Below are 21,782 nucleotides of genomic sequence, written 5' to 3'. Positions count from 1 at the left end.
ACTTTGACAGTTTTTCAAGTTCCCCCACTTCTGAGATGCAGCAAAGCAGCCCTAAAATGCTGAGCAATAATGTCACACACAAGTTTATGACAGGAAGCAAGATGACAATATCAAATGGACATTCCAGCAAGAAGTGACAAAACCCTTAAGTTACTCTGATTCCCCTTTTCAATTTGAAAGGGAAATAGAAATTACATAAACCCAAAACAACAGCTTACCCTCCTCCAACCCAGAACATTAGCTCAACCCAGCTTACTCACAGTTTTGAGCTGGGCACTGATTTAGAGCCGTTCAGAGCAGCAACATGAATACCATCACACTGAACTGAGCAGGTGCCTCTGAGAGTCCAAGGGACTGAGCCTGAACTGAGGCAGCGAGTAACACACATGTACACTGGGTATCCAGCTTCCTGCTTATGCGTTCCACGTGACCTTACCTTCCAGCAGTCACCAACAACTTATGTTGTGCTCAAAAAATAACATTTGGTACAGGACTTAATATTGACTCCATATGTAACAGAACGGTTGGCAAAACCACGGAGAGACAACACAAAGTCTGCCCCTTACAGAAAGTAAGCACAGACCAGCTGAAAGACTCCTTACTGTGGTACCACGGAGACAAAACATTCCCAGTACAAAATCTTTTGGAACAGAAAGTAGGCTTGCCTGTCCTTTCTCATCACAAGGCACCTTTTATCTTGGGAAAATGCAAAGGAAAAACCAGCAGATTACTGCTTCCTAACCTCGGCGTTCACAACAAAATGTGCTTCCTCAGTGAATAAAAGCATTTCAAGAGAGCGAAAAAGGAATTCAGACTCTTCCCAGACTTCCCTGCTGTTTCCAAATGCGTCCACAGCACAACTTTAAAGTTCGCAGAACCAGGATTTTCCTGCTAGTTATCTCTCATCTTTGAAGACAGATTTCTCCTAGCCATTAACTTCGTAAAAACCAGACGAGATGAGCCACGAAGGTAACCGGAGCCGCCAGAGAGTCCCGGGATACCAACGCCGAGGAGTTCTCCAACATAGCAGGAAAAGAAACCTCTCAGCCCCTCACTCCCCATCCCCCCCACCCCGTAACTACCCTTTAGGAGGACAGAGGTTAAAAACAACACTCAGCCTCACCGAACCCAACAAATCCCCCCGTTCCGAGACAAGAGGCGCCACCATCTCGCAGACCGGCGGCCCGAAGGGAAAAGGGCCCTCGCAGCCCATCTGTGCCCCCCGGACGCGGGCAGGCGGCCAGAGAAGCCGTTCCGGACCTTCCCCTTCCCCTCGGCCCGGCACAAAGGGAGCCCCCGCGACGCCCGATGTGCGCGGTGAGGCCGGGCCGCACTGCAGAGCCGCGGGGCCGAGCGGCGGGCCCGGCGCCGCCCGCGGATCGCAGCCTGCGCCACACCGGACACTCCCGCCCGCCCAGAACAATGGAGAGCCCGTCACCCGCCGCCCGGCCCGACCGCGCCCCGCGCGGGACCCCGGCCCGCCGCTCCCGCTGCGCCCGGCCCGACCATCCCCGCCCCGCCCGCCGCCCCGCCAGGCCCGCTCAGCCCAGCGCTCCCGCGCAGGCCGCGAGGCCCGGCCCGCCGGCGCCGGCCCCTGCCGCCACGCTCCCGAGAAGCCGCGCCCGCCCCGGCGCCCCGGCCCGTCCTCACGCCACCAGCCGCGCTCCCCCTCGCCCAGGTATAAAATCCTCTCGCTGCCCCGGTGCCTTGTTATGGCGACTCGACGCTCCAAGATGGCGGCTTCCTCCTTCCTCCCGTGCGCCCTCCCCCTCCCGCCGGGAGGAGCCGCCCCGCCCCGCACGCATACGCACAGACGTACGTGCGTACCTACGTACGTTTGGCGTGCACTGCGCGTCACGTGACAGCGCTGGCCCCGCCCGTCCCTCATCCCGGTCCCTCATCCAGGCTGGTCAGTCGGCCCTGCTGTTTCTGAAGAAAAGGCTTGGAAAGTTAGCGTGGCTTCGCTCTGTAGTCATTAAAACACAGCGAAAACAAATGTAGGAACAAAAGGCTGACCCTCAGCGGGCAGGAGCTGTAACCTCCGACCGCGGCAGGCCTGGGAATTGCCATTCCCTTTCAGACGGCTGGCTGTTCCTTAAACACAGATTTTGACAAACCGGACCACAATGGGAACATGATCTTAAAAACAGTAGCCTAAAAATGCTCGTAATTCCAAAACTGCTTTGCCGACAAATTTTTGTTCAGATGTTTTCCAAAATAGGCACAAAAAGATAGGGAGGGAAGTTCATTTCCCCTGACATGGCTGCTTTTATCTCGTTCCTCACATCTACAGCTGTCGCGGTGTGGTTGTTTATCTACCCCCAGCAGCCAAAGGCACACCAGGGGCTGGCGGGGCCGTGTCTGCCCTCAGCCCCACTGGAAGTCACAGCAGGGGAATGAAGCAATGCTGTTCCCTCCTCTGACAGCCACAGCACAGTCATCTCCATCAGGCCTGCTGACCCTTCTTCTGTAATAACTTCATACGTTCCTGCCCAGTTCTCATGGGAGATAAGATCAGCGCAGTCTCGTCCTTGATTTCTTTTGTTTGCTGCCTTGCAGACTCTGCTCTGCTCTGAGACTGCTGCCCTGGACCAAGCTGCCCTTCCTTGGGGCACAGGGAAGCCTGGTGTGAAGCTCCCTTGCCAACCTCTCTCCTACCTGATGCATCCCTCTTTCTTTTCAAAGCTTCTGTTCCAAGCGTGGCAAGCGAAAAAGGAACCTGAAAAGACAGGTGTTCACGTGCCAAGGGAGCAGAAAACTGCACCTCACCTGTTTCTTGCTGTGCTACTCATTGGCCAAAGGGTGCAGCAGCCATAGATGGGAAACCTTCGACTGCCCCACACATGGAGGGAGATGCTGGACACGACCTTCATTCTCCTGCTCCTGCTGTTGCTTTGGCCCTGCTGTGTGGGGGCTGGCATCTCATCTCAGCTCCTTGCGGGGCTAAGTATCACACTTCCCAATGAGTTGTGCAGGAAGTGGCATGTTCTAATCTTGAAAGAACAAATAACAACAGAAATTAACAGATTAGGAAACATGCCTGACATCTGCAGGTAGCACAAAGTTTTAGTTATGGTAACAGCAAATAAGACTAACAGAGAACATTAGAGTTGAGAAGACTCGGGAGCCAGAAACGATCTGGCTTTTCTTCAGCAGAGCTCAGAAAGTCAGTGTAGTGTCCAACTGGCCAGTAGAGGTGCTTATTAGTCACACAAAGAACATAGCAACTTCACACAGAAATACTGTGCTTGTGGAACCACTTCAGCTCTTCACAGAGGAAAAGCTTCCTGCCAAAATGCCAGCTGCAATGACATCCTGCTCTGCTGACCCAGACTGGGGCTTTCTCACCATGAATCTGCTGCTGTAACATCAGTGAACAAAACACACATTTCCTTGAGCAGAGAAAATCTTGATTTCCCATTTTTATTATCCTTTACTACCTTGTGAAATCAAGGGGCCTTGCTGCTGTCATGCAGCTGCCCAGCCCCTCCTGCGCTTTCCTGTGCAAGCCACCTCACGCTCCCGCAAGCCCAGACGAGGGGCAAAGCAGCAGGAGAAGCAGAAGACAACCACAAGCCACTGGGGTTAAAGCAGCCAGAGGACCTCGAGGCAGAGGGTGATGGTCATATAAACTATACCTATGCATTTCACCTCCAGGTATCTTTGAAGTCCTGCATGGCTCCAGAGATCCAGGAGTATCCAGAGATCTTGCCTGGATCCAGGAGGTTTCTGCTGTGTTCCTTGGCATAGAACTTTCCAAAGCCATTCAGACCACCTGGGACAAGGACAGCCATGGGCAACAGCCCTGGAGGTTTCCAGGGAAGCTGTAAGGATGTTCTGAATCTTCTCTGGTACAGAACAAAGGAATGTGGATTCTTCAAACTGTACTTTAAAAGTCAACTTGCAGTACTAGTAAAAAGATGATAAAGCTAGATGCTAATCCTTACATCAATCAGGTCACTATGCCTGGAGCTCATTTGCCTTGCAAATAATCTATTGTTACATGCTGTGTCCCTTCCTACTCAAATTACTAACTCCACCCCAAAAAAGAACTTCTGTTGAAACTTCTGTAGAAGAGACAGATCCTGCTCCTGAAACCATGGGGCCTGTCAGCTACTCATCAGAGACCTATGACTTGGTGAGTTGGGACTGGCTTTGCTTGATAACGGGGAGAGCAGGTAGAGCTGGGGTGGGCTGAAAGACTTGTTTTCTGTCTGTCCATCTTCTCACCCTCCTGTTGGCAGAGGAAGAGCTTGAGCCATTTCTTAAGACATAACAATCAGCCCTTGCATCCCTTAAGTCCCAACTTGGCCACAAACACAAGGCTGTTGCTTGCGGAGAGCCAGCGCAGTGGGCTGCAGCTGATCCAAGGGTGCTGGATATTCCCACGGGGAAAGCTGCCGAACTGCCGGGGCCTTGTGCACAGCCATTCTGGCAAGCGCTTAGCCTGAGCACTGTCCTTGCATGAGGACAGACCACAGCCTCTGCAAAGGGACAGGTGACTCCCCGGGAGAGCGGGGCTCCGGCAGCCCCATACCCACTGCCAGCCTGTCCCAGGCTCTGTTCCCTGCTGCCCGTGCAGCCCTCGACACCTCAGCATCAAACATTCGTTCTGAGCCAGGCACCTTCTGCACCAGCCTTCAGTGGTATAAATGACTGCACACAGTATGCAAAGCCCTGTACATCTCGTCTGGTCTCCTTACACAATTGGAATACCCAAGCAAATCCAGTGCGCGCTCTCTCTCTTTCTCTCTCTCTCTGTGTGAAAACCCTTGGTACAACCATACGTGCTCCTACCCCTGCTTGCCTTCTCCACATACAGGCTGCCACAGACTCTGTTGAAAGTATATTTACAAGAGGGGCATTTTGAAGAGGGGAAAATAAATTGCGAGTTCTTCTAACAGGGAATAATGACACAAGGCATTCTGCCTCATAGTTCTCTCCCCAGCGTTTGCAAATGAAAGACAGCAGCTGCACCTTTTAGAGTATGTTGAGCTATCCAAGGGGAAGTACACAGCAGCACTATCATCTCGGAATTTATTTTTTAACCAATTGAGCAATTGTGGAAGGAAAAATTATGAGAACGTTTGCACCAAAAGGGTGTTTATCTCACAGTGAGTATCGCACAGTGAGTACGGTGAGGGCCTCATCTAAATTTTGATACCATCCAAGATTAATCGACTCTGTTACCTTGTGGAAAGGTAACGTGCCCAAAATGATAACCCCCCTTTCTCCATAGCAAAAATGCTTTGCTTGCCTAACCTTCCTCAACTGCAGCCTAGACAACCAAAATCACAGGTGCAGAAGAACCATTGAGATCTCCACCAGGTCCCTTGAGGTGCTGCAGGCCAGTTTTCAGTGTAATGGGACCAATATGACTCAAGAGCACAAAGGCACCTGCACTACAGTAATGTGGCATTTCCATAGGCTTTGGTCTTATTCCTAGCTTTCCTGGTTCAGCACCCAGAGAGGTTATGAGCAGAAGCTCTGTCAGTAAATTGCATTGATGTGGGCTATTTCAGTTTTAAGGTTTTGGGAATAAAATGTGCTGCTCCCAGCCCTGGCATGGACTAGAAGGGAATGACTCACATGGAAAACCCATAATAGTGCACAAGCTGCTTCACTTCTGCAGCCAAATGTTTTGATCGCTGACAGTTGTGGGGAACTGAGAAAAACAGTTGCCACACAGAAACCAGAATAAATCTGAATGTGGGTCAGGGGTAGAGGGATCCCTGAACAAAAAGCACACAGGAACAGCCTTCCCAGGTATGCAGTTGTTACAGAAAGAGACACCACTTTTTCTCCCACCCCCAAATCTGGCTGCAATTGTCTTGCAGGAGACCTGTTCAAAGGTCCCTCTGCATACACACTGTTGACTTATCCCATGACAGATCAGGCAGCCACCTGCTTCCAGTCCTAGAAATGGGAATCACAGCAGAGTCCCCAGAATCCTCTTCTTGGCACAATCAGTGCATCTCCTGCAGCTCTGGTCCCTGTCCTTTCTGTCTCAGCCTGGACTGTGACTTTTCATCCTCATGTCTCCAACTCATCTCTGTCCTCTTCCACCCACACATGCTGCTCTGCTTGGAGATGCATGAGAGGATGCCTCAGACTCAGCTCCACACATGCTTCCCCTGCCCACAGCAAGTGGCTTTACAGTAAGAGCCCTCCCTACCTGCTCCCCATCAGCAATCAGATGGTGTCTGATAGGGGCACTCAGCCTCTGCACCTCTGGCTCCAAATACAAGGTGATGCTGGAAGCTGGTCAGTGGCCAAAGCCACTGAACACCACCCAGGCTGTCCACCCATCAGCATCAATGGTGCTGGCATGGCTCCAAGGCAGGACTGACACTCCAGCCAGCAAACCCGGACATTTCCCATCTTTTCCTTTTTTTTCCTTCCAAGGTGGAATCCTCCAACCTCTCCCCAGTGAAATTTCCCATTGCAACATATAATTTGTTTGGGGTTTTCCACACGGTCACCTGCACAGCCTGAGCAGTCTAGTTTGGTCAGTCCACTAAATTGCAAAGGTTTTTGGGTTGGTCTTGTTTTTCTCAAAGAGATTCAAGGATCTGGCACTGGACAACACATTGCAGGTTTCTATGTGTGTTGGTAATTCCTGAAAAAGGTCTGGGTACAGACTAGGAAATGTTTTCAAGCCAGGGAGAAAAATAACTGGGAAGGATTTCTAAAAGCTTTTGTCTTTAGCAGCAATCTCCAGTTTCCAAAATCATATCCTTAACCAGAAAAATAAATGTTCTTTGGGAATACAAAATGCTTTTCACCAAAGGTTTGCAGCCCCATCATCACATTAGGGGAAGACAGGTGTGTGTTTGAGGTTTTGGGTAGGGGGGATTCCTGGCCCCCGAGGGGACTGGTTCTCACCCATTCAGGAGGAAGCACCATGGCATCAGAGCACAGCCACAGCACCCCTGGATGCAGAGTTGGTGGAGAACGGGATGGTGGCAAGACCAAGAGTAACTTTGGTCAGAGCAAAGTCTGGCTCAGCACTCTTTCTGGCAGTAGCCAAAGGCAGAGGCCCAGGGAAGAGGGCAAGAGCTGGATAAGGCTATTCTGCACTTTTCCCAAGGGCTTGTTTGCCCTCCTACCATCCACTGCTGGGGGACCCCCTGAGCCAGCTGTCTGCTCTACGTGTTCAGTAATGCTCCATAGACTTCTGCCCCATCAGTGTGCCTGGCCCCTCCTGGAGCCATGCAGGCGGTTTCAGCAGCAGAGCAGAGCAGTTCAGATGAGCCCTGCCACTGCCTCTTTACCCCAGTCACGTGCGGAGGCACCCAGTGCATTGCCCAGGGAAGGCTGCCTGGGAGAGAAGAAACATAAATCACCCTTCCCTAGCCAGGAACAATGCAGGACTCCAGGCTGGTCACACTCATTTGGCTTAGTAGCACATTGGGTGAGCAAAATCCCCCAAAATCAACTCTAAAACTGTATGAAGCAGGGCTGGTATTTTTAGACGGGAACTTTGGCAGAGGAGGGAAGGAGCAGCAGGTGCAAACGGCTGCAGCTGGCAGTGAAAGGTATGAAAGCAGCAAGCAGAGACTTCCGCTGTGGTTGACACTGAAGTCTCAGCACAAGTCTCTGGAGAGGGTGTGGGTGGGGGACCTCAGGGTGACTGCTGCTGAGCTCTTCCCACTTGTCACTAATTTTTCAGCTTGCCACAAGCCTCCTGCACTGCTCTCTTTTTGTGCTCATCCCAGCCCTTTGCTTTTGTGAACACCCAACTTCTGCAAGGTGCCCAAGGCCAGCTGGAGTGTGCCCACTGTCCAGGAAGTTCATCCTGAGTGCAATTCCAGCTTCCCAGCACTTGATACTTGCCCGCAGCCTCAGCCCCAGTACAGGCTGCTCACCTGGCAAGAAGATCCAGCAGGCCAAGAGCGAATCACGTTTGTGGCAGCTCTATTGCACTTTCCTTACCGGTTACCAGCCTAGGGTCTGGGTGGTGTTTTCAATCGTGTTTCCTGCTCTGACTGCAATTAATTCAGAACTGCAAGGTTTACCAACAGAACAGATTTCTCTCTGCAGCATCCATTCCTCTAGCTATGGCACCGCAGTGCCTCAGAGGCTTTCCTCCAGCCATGCTGAACGCCTGCCCCACACCTTTCTCTGAGTGTGTGGAAAGCAATCTCAAGGATAGCTGCTGCTTGCTCTTGCCCCTTACCTTGCTCTGCCCCAGGCAGCTCCCAGGCCTCTGAGGAGAAGGTAGTCAGTGCAATCCCACCACCTTTGTACCTGGCAGCAGGCAGGACAGGGGCAGTCCGTATCAGAAATGGGTAGAAAACATCAGGAAAGCTGGTAGAGGAACGTTCCATGCTGTATGAGGAAGCAAGAGCCACCAGCAGGTAAACTGGCAAGAACCAGATGATGAAACTGGTCATTTGACTGGACACCAGAACATCACCAAATATGCTAGTTAGAGATTAGAACCTGAGCAGCTCTTGCTGTCAGAGATGGAGACAACCCTCTCCACAGGCTGCTGCACCTCCTGGCACTGGGAGGACCTCCAAGGTCATCACACTGCAGACAGGCAGCACCCGCTCCTGATGCAGGTGGGCTGCAGGACGTGGGGATGCTCCACTCTAGGTCTGCCAGGTGCAGCTGAGGGACTGGGTTCTTGTGTCCAGAAACTCCCCTCTATTAACAATACTCTCTTATTCTCCAGAGCCAGGTGGAACTGAGTGGGTACTACGAAGCTGAGAACACCACCCCTTCTTTGGAGGGCTACTTTTGCTTCAACCCAGCCTCATCAGTGGTCGGCAACCAGAGAGACCCCTTCAGAAAGGTCTTCATGCCCCTCATCTATCTGCTGATGTTCATGTTGGGGACTGTAGGCAATGCTCTGGTCCTGGTCATTTTAGAGAGGTTCAAGCGGTCTCGCACCACCACGGAAAACTTCCTTTTCCATCTCACCCTGGCCAACCTGGCACTGTTGCTTACCTTCCCGTTCAGCGTGGTAGAGAGCTTGGCTGGGTGGGTATTTGGGAAGTTCCTCTGCAAGATACTCAGTGCTGTCCACAAGATCAATTTCTACTGCAGTAGCATGCTGCTGGGGTGCATCGCGGTGGACCGTTACCTGGCCATCGTCTATGCAATCCACACCTACCGCAAACGCAGAGCTCACTCCATCCATCTCACCTGCACGGCTGTCTGGCTCTGCTCACTGCTTCTGACTTTACCCGATCTCATCTTCATGGAAGTCTGGACAGACGACAGCAACCGCAGCATTTGCTATTTTCCAGAGGTTGGGATCGATGGCAACAATGCCTGGCTGGCAACTCGCTTCCTCTACCACACTGTGGGCTTCTTTGTGCCCCTGCTGGTCATGTGTTATTGCTACATGGCCATTGTCCGGGTGCTCTGTCAGTCCCAGCGCCTGCAGAGGCAGAAAGCTGTCCGTGTGGCCATCCTGGTGACAGGAATCTTCCTGCTCTGCTGGAGCCCGTACCACATCGTCATCTTCCTGAACACACTTACCAAGCTAGAAGCCTTCACCAAGAACTGCCTCCTGGAAGACCAGCTGGACACAGCCATCATGGTGACAGAGGCCATTGGCTTCACACACTGCTGCCTCAACCCCATCCTCTATGCCTTCATTGGAGTAAAGTTCCGTAATGACTTCTTCCGGATCCTGCAGGAGCTTGGCTGCATAAGCCAGGAGACCCTGCAGGAGATCCTGGAGGTGACAAGGAAGGGTAGTGGGATTGATTCCGATAACACCACCTCCATCTCCACCTTCTAGCTGGAAAAGGCTGCCTGCAGGACAGAACTGGCCTAGGGCTTTCCTTCCTAGTGGCGTACTTGCTGTGGTCTCAGTTACAAGTTTCACAAGGATCCCCACCACTTTTCTTTGCTCCTCAGGAAACAGGTCCAATAGCCACTGAACACCCGAATCCCATCAGATACCTTGCCTGGCTCCTCCTGGTTCTCGTACCTGTAGAGATCTGCCTGGCAGCTGTTGGTGAATGCTGGCTGTCCAGTGGTCACTCTCGTGGGGCTGGATGAACCCAAGTGGGTTGAACTGACACTCCCACCTCTCTCTCAAAACGGTGACTCTGCAGGCATCCTGTGCATGAAGCCAGGCACAAGACTGGGGTGCCAGGGGCAAGGAAAAAAGTGCAGCCAACTAAGCTAAGCAGGTCTCCATTTCACAAGCTCAGGTTGGTACAGACACGCCCAAAGGAAGCAGCAACTGGAAAGAGAGATGCAGGTAGGACTGATGGGGGCTGTAGAGCTCAATCGCATAGCATGGGCGTACAGTGCTGAACACTCTCTGACTGCAACATTGTCCTCCTGCTGCATGACATCCCCCCCAGCCAGCCATGACACATTCACCTGCCCGACACAGCTCATGCCAGCAGGTCCTCCCACAGACTTACAGATTTGACTGTCACAGACTCCTTTCCTGACACCAGTTGCATCTTTCCCCACTCATTTGATCTGTTTTACTGCTGTTAAGATCTTCTGTGAGTGGCTGCTGAACTGACTGCCTGACTATGCAAAAGTTTTCCTTTAAGGAAAAACACCATTTGAAGAGATGGCTTCTGTCTTGTGACCCTGCACAGGGGACAGAAACCACACCGCTTTGTAAGTGTGAAGGTGTAACTTTTCTTTCAGCTCACTGTATGGTAATTTGTGGGTTCTGAGAGCAAGGAGACCCACTGCCCCAAAGTAAGGAAAAGAGCTCGTTTGCATAATTTCTCTTTGTTTTTAGAGAGGCGAGAGGAAATGCAGCATTTTGCTTTGCACTGTGCTTTCTGCTATTTTTCCTCAACAGGGCTTTCAGAGATTAAGTGCATCCAGGTGTACAGAGAACAAACCTGGGTGGTGATCTTGCCCTGAACTGCAGCTGAACTTCACTATACCCAAGGGCCCTTCTAAAAAGACCAGGCATTATGGAAGGGGTTACCGTTACCTCAGTCTGGCTCAGCTAGAGAACTCAATAGCTCGTTCTCACATTGTGACTTCAGGAGAAAACTCACCAAGTATAAGGCAGTCCACCATTTCCTGCAGTGCTGCATCTTCAAAGATGAAACCTGCAAATAATGGTGACTGTAATTGTTCAAGCATGCACATGCAGCAGAGGAAGAGCAGCTCTCTTTAGCCTGTCCTCGTGTTCTCCATGGTTGTACCAGTGAGCAGACCCATTGCAGATGCATTGTAAACACCTCCCCAGCAGGTTCTGATGAAACTGTGTTTCCAAATACATAAAACTGTTACTGAAGAAATGAACAGTCAGAGTGTAAAATTCTTACAGTGGTCACAAAGTAAAAAGAAAATCTGCACACAAAGTAAGAGTGAACAGATTGATTACACATCTATTGTTACTATAGTTTTTAGTACTGGTATGTACAAACCTTTAGAAATGTTTGATGTAAGCTGTAATAAACAATTGAAGGAAACACCTTCTCATGGATAGTGCTTGTAAGCAGTTGTCTGCAGTCATGTCACTTTCTCGAGGGAAACGCATCAGAGAGCACTGAGTGGGCAGACATCACCTTTCTGACAAGCACTGCTGTTCCCACATGGGGACCACAGGGCTCACAAGACCACCCTGTTCAGATTCCCCTTCACTGGTGCCACAGAATGCCCTGCTGTGTTCAGAGTCAGTTCCAGATCTACATTAGCTGTCTGCTTTCCAGAGCCTCTTCCACCAACTGGAGCACCTGCTGCCCCAGTTTTACAGCAGTTGCTAACCCAAGTGGAAAGCTGCCCTTGCACCCACATTTGGTTCAGCCAGCCTGGGAATGGCTTGGCTCAGAGCTGGCAGACCCTTCCCCAAAGAGCAGCTGTTGCTCCTCCCACAGCTGCCTGCAGCCAACCTGCTGAATGGTGACAAGAAAGCAAGAGGAACTTTCCTTCACCACAGAGGAAGCTGGGCTTTCCACTCAATGAAACCCTTGCTGCCTCCTCAAAGTTTGCATGGCTGTCACACGGCCCAGAGCGGGCTTCCCTGCTAAGCGCTCATGCCACCAGAGCCACCCCCAGACACCACAGCCCTCAGGCACACAAACCTTCAGGCTCCCCTGTGGAGCTCAGCTCAGCCCCTATTCCACTGCTACCAAGTGAGGCAGACGTACTCTGCCCACCCAGGCCACCAGGAAGAGGCACTGAGCCCAGGGGAGCTCCAAGGTGGCTCTTGCAGGGAGTGGGGAAGTGGCGTGTGGGAAGGCAATCTCACCACCATCCACAGCACACACTCTGCACCCCCAGCCCTGGACCATGCTCTGCAAACAAGGCTCCAGCAGACAACCCAGAGAAAGCCTTGGTCTGCTGAAGGCAACCCCAAAGACAAGGACACAAAAACTCACAACAGCACACTGCTCTGCATTTCCTGCAGGGTAACCAAGTCTCCCAGGAGGCAGAGCTGGGGTGTTTCAGCAGAGCATCCTGCTACACGCGCACGATGATCACAGGGCTGTGGCGGGCAGCGGAGCGTGCATGCGTGAGCACGAGCCAGCAACGCATGAATGAACCCGTGCCTGGGAGCGCTGCAGAGAAAGGGCTCCCCCGATGCCCACGCAACCCTCCCAGCAGCTCTTGCACCCTCTTGTCCCCACTGCAGTCCCATGGAAAATCACGTGGAAAAAGACAGGCACAAGGTCAGGTTTTGAAATTTGTCTTTTTAATAAAAAGGCACCTATAAAACAGGTCAATACATTACAGGCAGCACAGATACCCAAAAACAAGCCTAAAAATTGTTTCAAATAAAAACCAATAAGATGTCTTCACATATTGTATTTATATATTTATATTTATATATATATATTTATATAATGGTACAAAATGACTGGGGAATTTCTCCATGGGATGACAGAGAACAGGTCAGTCACCTTTACCTCAACGTGAAAGCTAATTCCGGGTGCGTGATTATCCGATGTACTGAAAGATGCGGTTTCCCAGCATATGCTTTTTTGGAGCCGGAAAAACATGGCGAAGTCATGGCTAAAAGATGGGCAAACCTACTGTGATTAGGTGGAGTCAGTACACAGAACTCAAGCTGAGAAGTCGAGCAATAAACTACAAGACACAAGACTAGACACAGGTCACGGCAGCAGGCAACCAGCTGATGGCAAACCTTGCCCAGGTCTAACACAGACTGGCTGTCACTGAGCCTCCAGAGGAACTCCTGCCACACTGCTGTTCACAGACATGGTTGGGAGTGGTGCCCAGGGCAGAAGGGTGTTAGGCAGCACTTCTTCTCCCCATTGTTCAGCCCTCTCAGTGGTAGGGATAGGGCTGGCTCTAGGGCAGTGCAATTTTGCAGAAGAGCATCGACTGCTGCTCTAGAATCCTCAGCTCTGACCTAGTATTGGGATTTCCCTTTTGTATCCAGGGCTGCTGAGTCAAAAGGCTTTGCTTCTTATTTGTCACCGAAGGACAGGTGTTCCTTCTGTTGCCAGGCAGAAATAGCACTGCACTGCCCCGTCCCCACGAGCAGCCAGCACCAGCCTCCTGAGTCCTGCACAGCCTGGGGGCTGCAGCCTGGGGGCTCCGGCTGAGCAGGGACAACACGCTGCCCACAAAGACAGGACTGCAAGCCCCAAGCAACTTCTGTGTCAGGCTGGGCAAAAAGGACAACAGGGAAGGTACGAACACATGGAGATCTCAACCGGGCTAAAACAACAGCTGTCTACAGACAAACAAAAAACTTCCATATAGAAAATGTTATGGCTTCAAATTAGCCAAGACTAGCTGGTGGGTAATGAGCAAGGTTTGAGGCTGTAATTGGTATTTGGATGTTTACGAGAAACTACCAGCAGCCAACACCCCAAAGTGCAGCCAAGAGAAGCCACAGCCTTTCAGGCAAGTCAAGCTTAGAAAGAGCTACATCTGTTTGAGCCACATCCTCCCATGTGAACACACTGGAAGGATGGAGAATCCAACCAGCTAACATGGTCAGGTCCAAAGCCTGAGCTGAAGATTATTCCTCTGCTCCAACTGCAAAGGCAGGCATGACCACTGCCTGTTTTATCACCTCAAAAACCGCTACTTGCTCACATCATACACAACAAACCCCTACAAAGCAGGAGACCAAAGCAAGATTCTTCCTCAAATCCAGACCCATGCTTCTTACCCAGTACTGCTCGCTACACAATGCCCCAAAGCTTCCAGGTATTCCTAACTGGACTTTGTGACTCCATCTTCTCACAGACTGGATCGAGAGAGCTGCTGGGCTGACGTTTCAGCACCCACCAACCTGTCCAAACAGCTTGCAAGATGGTGAAAAGTGTTGCTGTTCACTCGCTACTTGACAATCTCCCTTTCCAAAGCCCTCTCCTCCCTGCAGTACCAAGCTGGGAAAGGTGAGCTCTGTTATAAGAGTGTGCTAAGTCTGGCTCTGCAGAGATAATCCTCCAAGCGGTGTTCCCCCGGCAGCTGTGTGCCCCAAGTTCACCGCTGGATGCTGAAATGGTGTCCCTGCAGAGGTCCAGAGACACCGCTATGAGTACAGAAGTGTGCGCACATCACCCCACATTCCCCTCCGTGAACAAACACAGGACAGACCATCAGGACCGTGTGCAGGAAGACCTTATGGAGTGCAGGATGGGGAGGATGGAGCACATCCAGAAAAGCCAGAGTTGTCCAAATGGCACACTTCTGCCAGCTTGGGAATGAGGGATTGCAATGCATCTTCAGCCTCTTCTGTCTGAAACACAGAATGGCCGCGCCACTGACACCAAACAAGACTTACACTAAAGTGGAGTATTGCACGCAGGGACAGGTCCTCTTCAACAGCTGGACCTCTCCTGTGCCACAGGGCAGGGCTGCTGCCAGTAGCTCAGGGCGAGATGGAACAAAGACTGCCTGCGAAACTCTGGAGGAGAAGGACCAACAAGCATGAGGAAGACCTGGGAGAGCATTCAACAGGAGAGGGGGCGCAGGACAATGGCAGACAGTGATGTATGGGTCATGGACTGGTGTAGGAAGGCTGCAGAAGAGCAGGGTTCCTAGCTAGCCTCTCCTGGAAGCACCGAAATGCATCACCTCACTCACCTCGGAACCCATCGGTCCCTACACACCGTAACACCTGCCACCAGGGGACACAGTAGGAAGGGAAGAGGAGGGAGAGAGGTGACAGGGTTGGTCAAGACCTTTGGGTCCAGCACGTTATCATCTGCGAAGCCAAATCCTCACCAATTCTCCAGCTGAAGGGAGAATGCTCCCCAGCATCCCCAGCTGCCACAGCAGCTTCTCCACAGAGCAGCAACAGCTGCATCCCACGAAGCTGTGGCCTCTGTCCTGCCAGATGAGCATCAGCAGCGTTTCACCAGGGCCACAGCTCTTGGTGGTGGTTGTGTTTGTGCACTCAGCAGAGCATCCACAGGGGCCTGAGATCTGCATGACACTACATCCCCCGCCCCCCTCGCACATGCAAACCATCCAGATGCATGAACAACACAGGTCTGACACAGAGTCACTCTACAATGGGATCTCTCAACATCCTGTGCACCCTGGGGATCCTCCTCCCTCCCCCCCTCAAGGAGAGTCTTCAATCCTTGTACACTGTTGCCTTTAGCATGTTTTTCTGTTTCTGTTTTTTAAAACATGTTTTGAGGCTTCTATTAAAACACAGAAATACAGAACAATTAAAAACCAGCACAAGTTTCGCCTTTCCCAGCGACCTATTTACAGCTAGTTCCAAAAACCCTCTTGCACATTTTGGTTGCTTAAAAAGGAAGGAAAAAAAGGAAAAAAAAAAAGAAAAAAGGAAAAAGAGAGGAAAAAAAGGGAAAGAAAAACACTTGACAGAGGAAAACCGTAAGTGAAAACTTTACAAACTGACACAGGGTCTGGATGTCCCTAGTCTCCACTCAGGGTTCAAAGTAACAGCCCCACTCCCAGCCCCTCCACCCTCCCCTTCCCCAAAAAAGAAAGGAAAAAGAAACCCAATTCACATCAAGTTTACTGCACATATGGTTTTCTGTGTAGAGGCGAATCCAATATGAAAAGCATCCCACGTGGTGTCCTCCACTGACATTGGCCCCCAACCCTCCCCTGCAGAAAGGTTTAAAAATGTTTGTAGAGGCAGCCCAGTCCCCTCCCCAGCCCTGAGAGCCAGCCGGGGTTAGAAAGGCAAGTTTGCCATGTTCCCAGGCCCGGGGATGTAACTCATCTGGCTGTCCAGGGAGACACTCCTCTGCCTCATCTGGTGCGTGACCATGAGGTTCTGCTGAGGCGGGGGCCCCATGAGAGAGCCCTGAGGTGACATCATATGTCCTGTCTGGGCATACATCTCCCCTGACACAGACATGCTCCTCTGTTTGGCCTGCATCAGCATGAAATTCTGCTGGGCCATCAGGCTCTGCTGTGGAGACATCATGCCCTGATGCATGCTGTTGCCCATCATGCCTTGCTGGGGTGGTATGCCTGTCCTGCCCAGCATGGGCATTTGTCCAGGATGGCACATGGGCATGCTGAGTCCCCTCTGCACGCCCTGCTGCCCGGGGAGGCTGGGGGCATTCATACCTGGCCGCACCGGGGGCTGCTCAGCCATCATGTTCTGCAGGTTCATGAGGTGAAGGTTGGAAGGCTGAGATTTCGGCGCCTGGCTGTCGCTCTTGGGGAAATACTGCAAGGTGCTGCTTGGCTTCTCTGATGGGATGATCCTGGACAGATCAAATTCAGGGATCCCTGTGGGTGTGGGGCGGATGACCTCGCTGAGCTCGGGGTCGTTCAGCACCGATGCCACCCCGGGAAGCACGGGCGGGTAGGGCTCGCCAATCCGAGGAGGGATGTTCTTGCCCATCATGTGCTGCTGAGGGGGCATCTGGCCAGGCTGCTGGGAGGGAAGGTCCTCAGGCGGCAAGGGCATCCCTGGTGGGTAATGCTGCTGCATCCCAGGGCCACCTCCCGCACCGGGGGCTATGGGCATGCCTCCAGCAGGAGATGCCATGGCGTTGTGGGGCTGCTGCATGCGGGGGAACACGAGCTGGTTAGAAGGAATCATCTGTGAACTGTTGGGCACAGGGCCACACTGCTGGTTCAACGAGTCCTGGGGACCCGGGGGCATCATCATGGGGTTCTGGGGGGGCACGCCTGCCCCTGGCCCACTCGGGTGCATAGGAATGTTGGAGCCCAGAGGGTTTGGGGAGGACATCATGGAGGTGGGGGGCGGTTCGTGGGAGAGGGGCTGCTGACCAGGCAGGTTCATTCCCATGGGGCTCTGAGAGGATCCAGGTGCCACAGAGTTCAAGTGCAGTTGATTTGGCTGATTCCCCGTCACACCTAAGAACAGAAAAAAGAGAGAAGAGTTATCCCTCCTCTCAGATCTCTTCGGGTTGCAAAATCCACATCCTGAAAGCTTGCCAAGCACTCCTGCTCAGAATTCCCTGAGCATGGAGAGTGATGCTTAGTAAGGAGCTGCAAGATGGGCTTGCAAAGCACCAATATCAGAAAAAAAGCACCCAGACTCCAGCTCCCTAAGCCCACAAGCACCAGAGAGATCTTTCAGCTTCATCCAGTCCCATGCTGGATTTGTAGCTTCTTACAGCCCCCTGATTTTAGAATCCTGGCTTGGTGTGTTGGGACAGCCCTACACCATGGTCTCAGCAGGGCTCCCAGCAAGGCTCCCAGCTACCTGGAAGGCACCGAGGAGTGACCCTTCAGCACTGTGGGCTGCAGGGTTCACACCGCCCAGCAAGCTCCGGTGGCCACACAACCTTGGGCAGTGAGGAGGAAAAAAGCAGAAGAGTGGGCAGCCCAACACGGGTGATGTCCGGGTGGGACATCGGAACAGCAGAGCCATCCATGCCTGTGGAGGCAGCCAATGCATTTGCATGCCTGCAGTCAACCTAAGTGACTGCTCAGCAGTGAAAGAGTCAAAAAGTTGATTTTTCATTTTGAAAACTGCCAAAAATATTTATCAGACAGCTTTAAACCCCTAAATCAAGTGGTAAAGCACACTGGAATTCCCCTTTGGGCTGGTCACCAAGTGACAAAAAACACTCATTTGCCTAGCTGTCCTCACCAGTGCCACCGGCTAGTGAAGCGTATCTGGCCTACTGAAATCACAGCTATGCTACCTACAACACAGGTTGCCTCATGCAGGCACCTGGGCTGCACTCAAAACACCAGACTCCCAAGCCCTGTTCAGAGCATGCCTGTCCTGTTACACAGAAACGCAAGGGCTCTAAGCAGCAGACCTCTGTCTGCAAGTCCTGAGCCTGAGAAAACTCCAGGAGCCATGAAAATTCAGGGCTGATGCCTCTGCACAAGGTAAAGGTAGGTCTAAAAAATTCCAGAGCTCACAGAATAAGGATGTCTCAAGCCAGACTCGCTCATGTACTTCCAGAGAGCACACCCAAGCCAAAAGCTGATGGGCAGCCTCAGCACAGGGCAAAGAAATGCACAAACTATTACCAATGAGGGTGAATTTAAGCTATTTGACATGGCAGACAGGGGGAGAAGAGAGTTTCTAATGCCTCCTCCACCTGCTGCCTCAGGCTCACTGGCAGCCATGAGACGGCGTGACCTCTTGCAAGCCCAGCTCCAGTAGTATGTACCTGACATACTTCCAGGAGGGAGCATAGGCCTGTCCGGCAGCAGCTCGTCGTCAGAGGTGGCGATGGTTTTGATGGCATTGTGGTAAAGTGGTGTGGAGCTGGGCATGGCATACTTGGACATCTGGGACATCATCAGTGAGAGTGGGTTCTGAGAGGGGGATGGATCTGGAGAGGAAGTAAAAGGCATGTTGGGATTTATGGTGCTAGAGGTGTTACTGGCTGGCGCGGAAGAGCTGCTCCGAGGCCCAGAAGGGAGAGAACCTGCAAGCAAGAGAGAGACCAGCTTAGTACTGTCCACACACCTACTATCAGAGAGCAACCCTGTCCCCTCCTTCCAATGGCAGTGACCAAAGGAGTTTGCAAAACACAGAGCTGGCCCAGCCCAGTATGCAGAGACCCTGCTCCAGAGCAGTGATGGACTTCCACTTCAACCTGCTCCTGACTGCCCAGCACAGACACAGCTTTTGCTGCCTTATCACAGAGCGTAAGCAGTAAAAGCTGCTCTGCCCACCCTCTCATCTACCTGAAAAGGCCCTGTTTGGACTCCTGGGAAATAAACTTGCTCCATGAGATGCCACACACAGGCATCTCTGTTTCTTCTTGCTCCTGCGAGAGCTCACAGGCTGGAGAGAAACACTGTCCGCACACTCACCAAGCACAGACATGCACTCGCATGCAAGACACCCAGCATACCCTGATCCAGTGCTCCCATGGAGGCAGATGAGTTCATGCTGAGAGTCTGCTTGCTCTGGTTGACTCCTGGGCTGGGCATGGTGGCTTTGGGAGATGGCACCCAACCAGGGGAAGGAACAGCCATAGAAGGGGACTTCAGGCGGCTTGGTGAGCCGGTTGGAGACCGCACATTGAGAGAGGAGCTCATCACCTGGGGGGACTTGAGGGGCCCTGACTGGTTTGAAGGTGGCATGCTGACCATCTGTGAGGGTGTCTGTGGGGACTTGAGGTTGGCAGACGGGGAGGTGACCAGCGGCGAGTGCACCTGGCTAAGGGTGGGAGACTTGAGGTGGCCCATGCTGGGGGAATTCATCTGGCTGATGTTGATGGTGAGGTCAGAGGGCCGGCGGCCAAGCCCTCGGGAAGGTGCTGGGTGCATGTTGGCTAGGTTTCCCCCTGGTGTGGGAGTGGGATTGGAAGCTGGAGGCAGAGGGATGTGGCTGAGCCTGGTGGTGCCACTGATGCTCCCAACGGGCATGGTGCCCTGCTCAGGGTTGAATATGTCCGAGCCACTGCCCATCTCCTGGGGCATGTTGGGATAAGGTCCTTGCCCGCTTGAGAAGCCTTGCTGCCCTTGGCTGGGGAACTGGGAGGGAATCATCATTTTCTGGGGCCCCGTTAGCATTGCACTACCACTGCCATTCTGAGCCCTCGCCCTGGCCAGCTCCTCAGGGCTCATGCCCTGGTGGGTCATCATCTCGGGGCCCCTCATCTTCTGCGACATCATCATCTGCTGCTGTGGGGTCATCTGGACATTGAGGTTCATGTTCATGTTCATGTTGACATTCATGTTCATGTTGAGGTTGCCAGGGCCCACGGGTGCATCCATGTCCCGAAGGCCTGACTGACTCATAGGGGGGCTCAGCATCCCCCGAGTGCCTGCAAAATCCATTCCCATTGGGGCACTGCTCAGGCTCTCCCCCGTTATCTGGCCAGCAAACATGGATGGATCCATCTGCCTGTGAGCCTGCATCATCCTCTCCATTTCCATGCTCTGGCTCATGGAGTTGCCAGATATTCCCATGGGCCTCTGCATTGCCACTGGGCGTTTTTCCATGAGCTGATGCCGTAGAATCTCCTCCCTGGCACGGGGATTCATAAACCTTTCTGGGTCCCCTTGCCCTGATGGGTAGGGCAGGGTGCCCTGCGGAAAGTTCCCGGGGCCTCCCATAGGAGACATATCATCGCTCCATCCCATGCCAGGCCTGACTGGTCTCTGCATGGCATTCATGGGCCCAAGAGCATCCAAGGGCATGTTCTGCATCCCTCCAAAGCCAGAGACTCTCTGCATTTGATTCCCAGGAAACCGTGGCCCAGGAAAGGGTGGCCCTCCCCGCAGCTGCATAGGGTCCTGCACATCTATGGGTCCCCGTAGCTGGCTGCCCATCCCTGGCGGCCACGGCTCCCCAGGCTTGCTATGGTAGGGTGGTGGGGGCCCTCGCATCATCATGCTCCCCATCGACTGTGGGATCATGATCTCCTGCATGGGTCGGCCGTGGATGCTGATCTGCTCCTCTTTCCGTCGCTTTTCCTCATAGTACTCTTCCTGCAGCTTCCTCCAGGCCACTTGCTCCGGTGTCAGGCTGTCCTGGTTCAGCCGCTGCATCATCATGTTCATCTGCTGCCCCATGTCAGCTCCGGGGTGGTGCGGCACCTCGTGTTCTAGGCTGGGCCCACCAAGGCTCTGAGTCTGGGATATCATGGACTGCAGAGGCTCTTCATACTTCTTCATGCTGGCCGAGGGTGCAGGGGGCTGGGCAGGGGTAGCCTGTGGCTGAGGGGCAGTGCCACCCTCACCCACATTTTGGCTGGACTTGAGGAAGGGCTCGGCCTCCCCACTGCGCAGCAGCAGACGCTCAATGTCCCGCAAGGTCTGCAGAGAGCGCTCTCGGTGCTCCAGCTGCTCCTTTGAGAGCCCTTCCGAGTTCATGGCATTCCTGGGGCCCAGGCCTGCCTGCCCTGGCATCCCTGGACCCGGACCCTCTCCGAGAAGGCTAGAGCTGGGGGCGGCAGAGGAGTCCACTTGCCCAGGCTGCATGGCGCTGGCAGACGCGGTGGGTGTATTTGGGTGGTTGTTTCCAGGCTGGTTGCTGCTGCTGTTGTTCCCCAAAGAGCTGGGAGTCAGATCTCTCCGGACATCTTCACTTGTCCCTTCCTGAGGTGCAGGCAAAGGTGTTTGACTGATGGTCTGAGGTGTGGGGGGTGGAGGCTGCGGTGGGGGAGGCTGCGGCTGTGGTTGACTTGCTTGAGGGGCTGGTGGCTGGGACTGTGGAGTGTTGGCAGCAGGAGGGTTAATCGGAAGTGGCTCAGCAACCCCCAGCACTTTAGGAGCAGGTGCCTAGCAGAGAAAAGGGGAAGAAACTTAAGAAGTAAAAAAACCCTAGAGAGGTATTCTTCCCTGCACCCTGCAGGAGACCACCTCTCTGTCCCGAAAAGTTGCCTAATGGCAGTTCATCTTCATTCCTTACAGGAAAGATGTAGGCCCTACTACATGCCCTGGGAATGCACAAGCTGTGGGCATGGCTGTGG

The 21,782-nt window shown here is 52.9% G+C and overlaps 2 protein-coding genes across 5 annotated transcripts in view; one reads left to right on the top strand and one right to left on the bottom strand.

Moving 5' to 3' along the window:
* Positions 1-3,711: 3,711 nt before the first annotated feature.
* On the top strand, positions 3,712-10,784 carry CXCR5 (C-X-C motif chemokine receptor 5). The gene is made up of 2 exons (XM_008928918.3): positions 3,712-4,138; positions 8,681-10,784. Exons 1-2 carry the CDS (start codon positions 4,004-4,006, stop codon positions 9,755-9,757), a joined length of 1,212 nt encoding a protein of 403 aa, XP_008927166.2. The 5' UTR covers positions 3,712-4,003; the 3' UTR covers positions 9,758-10,784.
* A 1,834-nt stretch (positions 10,785-12,618) lies between these two features.
* Positions 12,619-21,782, bottom strand: part of BCL9L (BCL9 like) — a 49,706-nt gene continuing 40,542 nt past the window's right edge. The window contains exons 5-8 of one of the 4 annotated variants that reach the window (XM_018078662.1): positions 19,215-21,591; positions 18,522-18,782; positions 17,158-17,244; positions 12,619-16,650 (exon numbers count right to left, since the gene is read on the bottom strand). In XM_018078662.1, coding sequence (XP_017934151.1) covers positions 16,085-16,650; positions 17,158-17,244; positions 18,522-18,782; positions 19,215-21,591 — 3,291 coding nt within the window. In that variant the 3' untranslated portion in view covers positions 12,619-16,084. Of the gene's footprint in view, positions 17,245-18,521; positions 18,783-19,214; positions 21,592-21,782 lie in introns of all 4 variants that reach the window. The other 3 variants (XM_018078660.1, XM_018078663.1, XM_018078661.1) reach the window with 3 other exon arrangements.

The sequence above is a fragment of the Manacus vitellinus genome, unplaced genomic scaffold, assembly GCF_001715985.3.
Source record: "Manacus vitellinus isolate BGI_N305 unplaced genomic scaffold, ASM171598v3 scaffold_41_pilon, whole genome shotgun sequence".
NCBI classification, from domain to species: domain Eukaryota; kingdom Metazoa; phylum Chordata; class Aves; order Passeriformes; family Pipridae; genus Manacus; species Manacus vitellinus.
The sequence above is the reverse complement of the archived record's forward strand: the minus strand, read 5'-3'. Positions and strand labels throughout refer to the sequence as shown.

Bases quoted from the DNA above. Each gene is read 5' to 3' on its own strand.
- CXCR5 (XM_008928918.3), top strand. From the start codon at position 4,004: ATGCTGTGTCCCTTCCTACTCAAATTACTAACTCCACCCCAAAAAAGA. The intron at 4,139-8,680 runs GTGAGTTGGGAC...CTTATTCTCCAG, and splicing joins CATCAGAGACCTATGACTTG to AGCCAGGTGGAACTGAGTGG.